At 58.9% G+C, this 9,988-nt stretch overlaps 1 protein-coding gene and 1 non-coding gene across 4 annotated transcripts in view; both read left to right on the plus strand.

Annotated features, from left to right (window-relative positions):
* NFYC (nuclear transcription factor Y subunit gamma) overlaps nt 1–9,762 on the plus strand; it is a 67,826-nt gene extending 58,064 nt beyond the window's left edge. For all 3 annotated transcript variants that reach the window (XM_029080918.2, XM_001507129.5, XM_029080919.2), the window contains exons 6-10: nt 2,218–2,391; nt 4,095–4,253; nt 6,981–7,088; nt 8,185–8,244; nt 8,897–9,762. In XM_029080918.2, coding sequence (XP_028936751.1) covers nt 2,218–2,391; nt 4,095–4,253; nt 6,981–7,088; nt 8,185–8,244; nt 8,897–9,016 — 621 coding nt within the window. In that variant the 3' untranslated portion in view covers nt 9,017–9,762. The remainder of the gene's footprint in view (nt 1–2,217; nt 2,392–4,094; nt 4,254–6,980; nt 7,089–8,184; nt 8,245–8,896) is intronic.
* MIR30C-1 (microRNA mir-30c-1) lies at nt 1,314–1,374 on the plus strand. Its single transcript, NR_127420.1, has one exon. It is a non-coding gene; the product is annotated as a microRNA mir-30c-1 (primary transcript).
* Nucleotides 9,763–9,988: the final 226 nt, after the last annotated feature.

The raw sequence follows: 9,988 nt of genomic DNA on the forward strand, positions 1-9,988 counted from the left end.
CAAGCCCTAGCTGCAAAGAGGCTGTGGAGTCACTTGTCGGGCTTCACTCCTGCCGGAATCCTCCCGTCATTTCCCCAGGAGGGGCATCCTTCTAAGTAAGGGGCCTGGGCCCCCAGCTTCCCTCAGAAATCAGATCAAACCCCTCTCCTCCCCTTCAAAAGCCTTTAGCAGGTAGAGGCCACCACTGCCCTCTCACCCATACCTCTGCCGTTCCAAATCCATCACTGAGTCTCTTTGAGCCATCAGGAACCAAAGCAGGATTGGGAAAGGATTGCCAATCCCATCCCGGACCCAGCGGTTTCCTGGGAGCGGCCGTCACTCCGGCCCGTCCGCTCCCGGAAGCCTGCCCTCAGAGCTGCGCCTCCACTCGTTGGTCCGCGGCCCACTGCCCCGCCGGCTCACGTGCCCGGGCGGAGTCACCGTGCCGCAAAGTAAACGAATTGAGATTTCCCAGCTGCCTTGGAATAGTGCCGGGCTCCAGCGGGTCCCGCCTTGCCGACGCAGGAAGAGCGAGACCCCCTACCTTGGGCACCGGCTCCAGGGAGGCGCTCACTGGGTCTCGTTTGGGGGTGGGGGCTAGCTTGTTTTTTAGGAAAGGACCAGAGCTGCTGCTCTGCCAGCTGGATCGTCTCTGGCCCCAGGCCTCGCCTCACAGAGAACCGTTCCCAGGTCTTCCAAGTGGCCAGTCCTCCCATCCCAAGCAAACATGCAGGACCCTCCTTGCTACAGCAGCCTGCAGTGCCTCCCCAGTGCTTTCCCCCCATCACCTCCCCCCACCCCCGCGGTCCCCCCATCCTCCCAGAAGCAGTGTGCCAGAGGCGTCCAGTATGGGCCTAGCCTAGGTGGTGGCTGCCGATCTGAGTGTGGGCGTCTGCCAGCCTCAGCCAAGTTTGCCACCTTCAGATTTGAGTTTGATTCTCTGCTTTCCAGCTCGCTCCAGCCAGGCATGCGGGTTGAACGGGGAGGAGGACAGGACGGGGGTGGGTTAGGCCGCTCCCCTCACACCTCAAAGGAGCTATTTCTTTCAGGTTTTCAGGGACGTCATTTTTTTTCTCCCCACCGCAGTCCCCATTGAGTCCAAAATCCTGGAAGTGAGTTTATTAGACTAAAGAATTCAGCGTGGAGCGGTGATTGGGCTGGGTTTCTTCTTTGGCTTCTGTTGGGTTTGGTCGTCCCCACGGGGACTCTAATTGAACTCTAAAACGAGGTCCCAGGGGACAAAGCCCCGTCGCCGGCCTCCCTGCTGCCCTGCCCCACACGGCTCCGGGGAGCCCAGCAAGGCCTGCTCCATTGGGATCCCGTGCTGTGGGGGGTGTAAACATCCTACACTCTCAGCTGTCAAGTCAAGGAGGCTGGGAGAGGGTTGTTTACTCCCTCCGCCATGGAGAACTTCAGCCAAGTCCAACGGAAGAGACTCTGCCACGTCCACCGCCCGCCCCCCCAGAGCCCAGCGGTTTTCTGAAGGTCTTTCCCCACCTCTCCCCAGGGTCTGGAAAAACGCTCCTCAGCCCCCTTTCCAGGGCCCCAAGTCACTCTAACCAGCTAGGAAATCTGCCACTGTACCTTTTCAGGTTGGAAGCCACCGTGGCCTACGGGGTCAGTTCCCCGGACTCAGAGAGACGTGGAGGAGCAGCCCCCCTCCCCACCCTCCACCCCCATCTAGCGAACCAGACAGTGACAACAGTTGACTTAATCCCGCGGTCATTTCCCATCCCGATTCCGACACCGGGTCGTTGGGAGAGAAATGGGTATTCCTTCTCCCTCCCTGGCTCTGGCTGCCGTTGGCGGCCCCCCAGGACCCAGCACTGGGGGATAAGGAGCCAGCTCCGCTGACACGATGCTTCGTTAGCATCTTCCCGGCGCTCCGGCAATTAGCGCCGGGCTCCGGTAACCGGCCGTGACGGAGCTTCCTGACAAGCCCTGCTGTTGCACGGGTTTTCGCTGCAGTCATTATTTGTCCATTTGCAACTCATCACGAACCAGGGGGCGGCCCGGGGCTGCAGAACTCTGGCGGCCGGTTTCCCGGCGCCTCTGGAAATCTGTTATGTTCAGCTGGACGTAGCACAACTGAACTCCGCACATGCCACTCTCCCCTTGGCTTCAGATGTGAAGAGCTCAGCACTCGGTGGGAGTGGGAGGCGGGGTCGAGGGGAGTGGAAATTCACCGCCGCCGCTGCTGAGAGATGGTCCTTTTCTTCCGTCCCATCCCCCCGGCAGGAGGAAGTACGCCAGGCCGTGACTCCGGCCGAGCCCGTCCAATACTACTTCACCCTGGCCCAACAGCCCACCGCGGTCCAGGTCCAGGGGCAGCAACCGGGGCAGCAGACCACGACTTCCACCACCACCATCCAGCCCGGACAGATCATCATCGCCCAGCCCCAGCAGGGACAGGTGAGCCCGGAGGTCTTCGTGGAAGAGGCAGAGGCGTTGTTCCCGACCTACCTGCTTGGCGTGGGGAACCCAGAGGTTCTCCCAGCCCTCTACAAACTGGTGGGGTCTGCTCGGGATCACTCGGTCGCTCAATCGGTGGTATTTATTGAGCACCTACTGGGTGCAGAGCACTGAATTTAAGCTCTTGGGAAAGAGTAGTACAGTAGAACCGTGGAGGACCCAATCCCTGCCCTTAGAGAGTTTACAGTCAATCAGCTCTGCCAGAGTAATGAACTGCATGCCTGGAAGAGTTTCGGTCCGTTACCAGACATGATCCTGGCCTCAGGGACCTTATAATCTACAGGATGTAGAGCCCTGTACTGAACCCTTGGGAGAGAACAGTCCAATAGAGTTGGCAGACCCGATCCCTGCCTTCAAGGAACTTCCATTCTAGGGAGCTTCTAGTTCAGAAATCCTTTAGCAGAGGTAGGGAGATGTTCTTCTTTATCTCAGCAACCTTTCCGACAAACACAGGTGCCAGGTGAGGGTGTTGACGCCCCCAGCTGGAGCTCAGAGCCCACTCCGACCTTCTTTTACTGAGGGGTCCTGGAAGGTTTCCCATTGGCTCCTCGGATCTCCCATATGGAGGGACCCCTCCCCAGCATTGGTGGTAACCCAAACCACCATTCCCCAAAGGAATCAGAAGAAACACTTGGAAATTACCCTAGCCGTCTGCTGGCAGTCTTTCTCCCCAGCAGCATCAGCTGGTACCCGACCGAACATTCAGTCTCCTTGTCCGCATTGAGGAGAACCCTGGCGATGTTCGGCTTTCGGGAGGGAGCTGGGGGTCTCGTTCCTCTGCTCAGGGCCCCTGCTGAAGGTCACCCTGTGGAACCCCATTCCTCATTTCTGCAGCCCAGTAGCCTAGTAAGAGGGGCAGGGGGCTAGCCCTTTCAGTCGGTCTCAGGGCCAGGCAGATGCTATGCCCATCGCATGCTTTGTTTGGAAATCCTGGGGAGATTGAATCCCAAAATGGTAGAGGCAAGATTCAGCAGGAAAGGCACGTTCTTTCCAGAGCCGTCGGCCAGTTTTGCCCCATGAAGGGAGGAAGTGGTCTCAGGGGAAAAGTGCCCACCTCAGCTCACCTCATTTTTCCCATCCCTGTGCCATCGATCTCAGGGAAACGAAAAGAAAGGTGAATCTGGACTCCCTTTCTCCTAGGGTGGAGAGGAGGCGTTGCCATCTCATGTTGAGATTGGTGGCATTGATTTTAGGGGTCCTGGACTCGGGGCTTCAAGGAGCCAGGAAGTCTTTGGATTGGGTCTTTATCACCCTTATGGAGAGCTCTGGGGTCGGGGCAGGGAGATGGGACAGATGGGCCTGGGATCCGTGGGGGCCACCCCCACCCCTGTGGAATGGGGCCCTGTGTCTCTAGATGTCAAATTCAGGGCTTCGTGGGGCGGGGTGGGAGTGGGGCTGGTTCCTCTTGGATTATTTCAGCCAATGACCTTTGTGGGGTAAAGCGGGCCTGCTCAGATTTGGTTCCCCAAACCTGAGTCACCCCGGGCCCCTCCGCTATTCCCGGTATTCCGTGCTCGGCTCCCACGGCGCCAGCCGAGGAGCTGATGAGCGTAGGCAGCCGCGGACAGTCTCTCTCGCTCAGGCTGTCACCCGTGGTGCCCCCGCTCCCCAGCCCCAACACTCTGCCTTGCCTCTACCCACAGACCACCCCGGTGACCATGCAAGTGGGCGAAGGGCAGCAGGTGCAGATCGTCCAGGCGCAGCCGCAGGGCCAGACGCAGCAGGCACAGAGCGGGACTGGACAGACCATGCAGGTCATGCAGCAGATCATCACCAACACGGGGGAGATCCAGCAGATACCAGTAAGAGCATATCCGGCACCCTAACTGCGACAGCGGTCATCAACCCATCAGCCTGTGGTAGCGACTGAGCGCTTACTGGGTGCAGAGCGTTGTACTAAGCACCTGGAAGAGGACAGTCCACTAAAATTGGTAGACACGATCCCTGACCAGAGGAGTCTACAGACTCCAGGGGTAGGCAGACGTTGAAATAAATTTACAGATGGGGCAAATGAGAGAGTGTTTAGCAGAAGTACAGAAGTGCTGTGGCAGTGAAAATCGAAGTGCTTAAGGGACACGGGCTCAAGGCAGAAGGTTTAGGCAGGGAAGGCCTCTTGGAAGAGAAATGATTTCAGTAGGGCTTCATAATTGGGGAGGGTAGTGGTCTGTCAGGTATGAAAGCGGAGGGAGTTCCAGGCCAGGAAGAGGATGTGGGCAAATAGTAGTCATTTATTGGACACACTCCCGAATGCATGAGAGGAGTGCACTTGGGAGGGTGAGTTAGGGAGGAGCGGGTGGGGAGAGCCGAGAGGTGAGGTGGGCTGAGTTAGCGGAGAACCTCAAAGTGCTTCGGGAGGGGCTTGGGACAGATGCGGAGGGATCCAGACAGCCACCGGAGGGGTCCGAGAAGCGGAGAGATGAGGGCCGAGAAAGCCCCGGACGGTTTATACTCGAACCCGTTCTCGGTTGGGCCTACAGCAAAGAAGTATGTTTAAGACTTGGAATGAACCGGTTCCTTCCTTCTGGGGTTGGGGCAGTTCCCCAGGGAAGGTGAGGGCTACTGTCTCTTGGGGTTATTGGCAATTGGTGGCTTTCCCCACCTGGGGCCTGAAAGATGCCCCTCATCCCAGGAAAGACCTGGAAAGGTTCTTTTCGCCTGCCCTTCCGCCCCCTCCCCGCCAACCCAGCGCTGCATCCAGCTCCAGAGGTTCCCTTCCGTCTTTCTGGGTCACCCTCCTCCCCAAGCCAGGGAGAGAGGCCGGTGCAGAAACAGACAAATGCTCGGCATCCCTCCCTCCCAACCCTCCCCTTCATCCTGTCCATCCGTTGAATGTCAGATCGGTGTTTGGCTTGGGGCTTCCGGTCGCATACACAGCACTGCCAGCTTTCTTTAAGGGCCTCTGATCACCCTTCCCCGTCCCCCGGGTCTGACCGACTTCCTCCTCTTCTCCACTGGATGGCCTCTTCCTTGGAGCCAAGATGACCGCCACAAGTAGCAGGTCAAGTAGGTGGGATCTGCCCCTCCTCTCCCCACGGGCAGCACCGCCACTGGAGGGGAGCATACCATGGGGTTGCCCCACTCTTGCCCCAGCTGCCCTGCCCCGTGGCAGATAGGCCAGTAGGAAATAATAGGCCCTTTTTATCTAGCCCCTGGGGCCAAGTTCTTCATAGATGCTTTGTTGAAGCTGTGTATCATTGAGGTAGAAACTGTGGGATTTGGGGGTTTCGAAGAGAGTTTGTCTTCCCAGTCTCCATTTTACTCTGCTCATTTCCTCTCCTTATCGCCCCACTTTCCATCCATTGCTTTTTCCTCTCTGTCCCTCCAAATTTCCTTCTGTGGGTTCATCCAGACCACATTGCTACTGCCCTGAGGAAGTCTCTCCTTTCTCCTTTTCTTTCCCTCCCGCTCTCTTTCTGTGCCCCGCCTCCCCACACACACAAACTCTCCCCCCGCCATCTCCCCTCAATATCATTGTCACACTTGGAAGCCTAGTGCCACGTCAGCATTTTTCTTGCCAAACCTTGGCTCAGTGCAGAGAGCTCTGGGAATGTGAGGCTCCCTCTAGGCAGGAGAGCGAGGCCCTCTGGGAAATGGAGGGCGGCAGTGTCTGCACTCGGGCACTGTTGGGGCTCTTAGTTGATAAACTCAGGAGTGTTGGCATGGTGGGAGCCCACGGGTGCCAGTGCGCCCATCTCAGAGCCCCCACTCCACACCCCTCATTGGTGGGGGTGTGGTTTGGTGTCGCAAAGACCGGCTGGCTGGAAAGGTTGGGAGTGGACTCTGGGAATCTGTCCTCGCCCTCCCTGGGCCTTCATCCGGTGATAGGGAGAAGGCAGTGGTACCTCCGTTGTTTTATGGGGCCAATTTCCCACTTACAGGGGAATGATTTCGCAGTCTGAGAGTTCATCATGAGCATGCGCTAATCCTGTGAATTACTCTGGGCTCAGAGCCGGGAGGGTATTTGGGAAGTAGTTATGTCCGGTCCAGAGTACCCATGGCAATTTCACTTGGGACCCCAGGCCCAGGCTCTCTGACCTCAGCCTGGGCTTCCCTTCCCGGCGGCCCAGCCCGAGGACGGTGACCCACTGGGCCAGCCTCGTCGAGCGAGATTGTGGTCGAGCGGGCACCGGAGGCTGCGATGCCATCTTTGGCCCGGTCCGGAAGCGATGCCCCAATCGCCCCGGGTGGCAGGCCGGCATTGGACGGACGTAGGGGCTGGATGCCCTATAAAGGGCCTGCTTCCAGGCATTGGCATCTGCTCCAGCTCAAGGCTTCTGGGTGCCCCAGGATCCCAGGATGAGGAAGGGTGCAGCCGCAGGGAAGCCCGGGGCCTCACTTGGGCCTCCAGCAGGTGGTTAACAGCAATTCTATCTATGAAGCCCCGTTTCCTTGCCCACCCCGCCTCCTGGGGTCCACCGGACGGCGACATAGTCGGAGGTGAGGAAGACGGGCAGGGGGCCCCGCCTCCTTGTACGGGGAGGGTGCGGGTTTCAGGCGAACGGCATTTCCCATGGGTTCTCCCCCGACAGGTCCAACTTAACGCCGGTCAGCTGCAGTACATCCGACTGGCACAGCCCGTCTCGGGCACCCAGGTCGTCCAGGGGCAGATCCAGACACTCGCCACCAACGCACAACAGGTATGTGCCGTGGCACCCACAGGCTGACCAGCCAGTCCTCTTACCTTCCCCGTCTCCGCCCAGCCGGCCCAGGGTTTTGTCTCCAGTGGCGGCCCTCCCCACTTCCGTGGTGGGTTTCCACACGTCCTGGGGCCGGCTTTGTGTTCAGTGTGCGGGTCTTGTTTGTTGTTAGACGAGGGAAGGCGGGAACTCTCTTGGGCATTAGAGGCAGAAAATAAGGAGCCGTAAGCCGTGAGCCAGCAGAGCTTTGGCATGCTTCCCTGATGTTTCTTCCGAAATGTGACTTCCCCCTTTGCATTCTGGAAGCCGTGGCCCTCCCCTCCTGTCCTCACAAGGCCCTGATGACAGCCTCCCACCCGGGGGCGGTGGGGAGCCGGTTCTCCTCCCTCCGTCCCCGGACTAGAGAAGTGCCCGCTGGTGCCCTTCTCTACCCGACGCCAAGCAGAGTGGTCTCCACTCACAGTAGTTGTGGGAGCAGAGACCCTCGGCGGGGAGAGGATCGGGAGGTTGAGCGAGTGACCACTGGGGATAGGGTCTGGTGGGCGCCCTGCCTGCTCTGTGCCCCGTGACACTGCCCACGCACCCCACCCCCAGCTCAGTGGGCTCCTGCCCCCGCCCCTTGCCCTCCCACCCCCACCCCTCCTAGGTTTGGCCAGGACAGCGTTCTGCATTTGCCACACCGTGGCTGCCCAGCCAGCACCACCACGCCTGCCAAGCTGTTTCAGATTCTCGTCAGACAAGCGGTGGAAAACCGCTCTCTCCCCCCCACATCACCGGGGAGGGGAAGGACTGCCCATCTCCCTTGGTGTTGATTCCACAATCGGCTTCAGCTGGGGCGAGTCCATCACCAACCCAACCCCCGGGCGCCCTGGCCTAATTGTAGAGCGCAAACCCCGGCTCTGTGGACCCGGCCATCGACGAGACTTGGCTGGGAGTTCTGGGTAGGACTCGGGTGGGGAGGACTGATTTCTCCTTGGGGGCCAGATTCCTGGGGAGCCTCTCCTGGCCTCCATGGGGCAACTGGGGCCCCAGTCTCTCCCACCATCAGCGTCAAGTCGGGCGCCACCCTCAGCCCAGCTCTCCTTGCTCCCTGCAGATCACACAGACGGAAGTACAGCAGGGGCAGCAGCAGTTCAGCCAGTTCACGGATGGTCAGGTATCATGGACACCCTCGGGCTGTAGCGAGGCCGTTCCCTCCCCCAGCATCCCAGCCGATCCAGGGTCCTTCCCCCTATATCCACCCAACAGTCAGACAAGTTCCTTCTGGCCATTCTTTCAGATCTCCCCAGGCCTGGGCCGGGAACTTAGGGTCATGGTGGGGATTCTGTCCCCCAGCGCATTCTCCTCCCTGTGGCTCCAGAATCTAGAAGGCAGGCAGAAGGCCTCTGGGTTGAGGTGCCTGGGGGAAAGCAAAAGTGGACCAGGTTGTCGGGAGACTCTGGGACGGCCGGGATTAGGTTTGTCTCTAGAATCAAACCCTCTGGGCTTCTCACTTTGGGTAGGAGACCTTGGGAGGCATCTAGTCCTGCCCCCAATTGCCCACCAACTAGCCCACCCAGGACAAAGGGGCATCCGCTCTCCCCTTATGGACCCCCTGGAATGGAGACCCCGTAGCCTCTCCCGATCTCCCCGCCCCGTCTTCCAGAGTTCCTCCCTCCAGGTGACCAGAAAGTCCTTCCTCGCATCTAGCCCAACTAGCTCGTGCGGTTTTATTTACATTTCCCTTTCTCTGTCCGACCACGGGCCTCGTTGGCCCCACACTTACCTGGGGGCCTGATCATGCGACTCCTCCTCTCCTCCCTCAACAGCAGCTCTACCAGATCCAGCAAGTGACCATGCCCGCCGGCCAGGATATCGCCCAGCCTATGTTCATCCAATCCGCCAGCCAGCCCGCCGACGGACAGGCCCCCCAGGTCACGGGGGACTGAGCGGGGCGGGGACCCGTGCTGCGGCAGCGTGAAGAGTCGAGCCAGCCCAGCTGGCCTTGGCCACAGCAGCCCGGCGACAAGCACTCACCCTCTCCAGCCGCGGCGCCTGGCCTTACCCAGGGCCTCCGCGGGCCGGTCGGAACCCGGGGGCGGTGCCCAGCCCAGCAGGGGAGAGAGTATCTCTCCAACCGAAAGATGCCATATTTTTGATTTCCGATTCCAAGAATTCCAACTCATCGAGCGGTTTGTCCAGTGCGGTAAAATGGGAAACGTTAATAATAATGATAACTGCTCTGGAATTTTATTGAACACGCCGGCCGGAGAGACGTCTTTCCACCATCCTCCCCAGGTCCCTCTGAATGAACGTCATCCACCTTCCTCCCCATCGTCCCAGCTGGAATTAGATAAACACGTCCCATCCTGAGAGTCTGATGTTCCCGGCCCTTCTCCCCTTCTGTTCACTGACTCTCCCCTTGTTTAATGCTGGGTCTTTTCATCCTCCGCAAAAAACATTCCTTACGTTATATGAGTGAATTTCCCCTGGTCGGGCCCAGCCATGTCCTAGCCCATGCCGGACTCCCAAGACCCCCACCCCCGACCCACAGGGGGCCCGGAACTCTCTGCGCCATGTTTGACCTTTTTTTTTTTCCTTTTAGGATTTGTTTTATAAATGACCTTATATGCTAGTCCCCATCGCTGCATGTACTTCAAACTGCATGAAATGCAATAAATCTCATTTTTAGATATCCTGGATTCTTCATTTATTTGACTGGCCACGTACCGATACAGACAAGACCGTGTCGTGATGTGGGTCAGACGGGGAAGAGGGGTAAGCTAGAGGAAGAGTCGGCACTGGGATGGGAAGGGGCGGGGGATTGGGCATCTTAGGTTCTGGGTGTCCACGACGTGAGCTTTGTGGCAGTGACGTTAACACCATCTGGGACCACCAACCGAGGCTGACCCAGATGGGAA

Source organism: Ornithorhynchus anatinus, chromosome 16 (genome assembly GCF_004115215.2).
Source record: "Ornithorhynchus anatinus isolate Pmale09 chromosome 16, mOrnAna1.pri.v4, whole genome shotgun sequence".
Lineage (NCBI taxonomy): Eukaryota > Metazoa > Chordata > Mammalia > Monotremata > Ornithorhynchidae > Ornithorhynchus > Ornithorhynchus anatinus.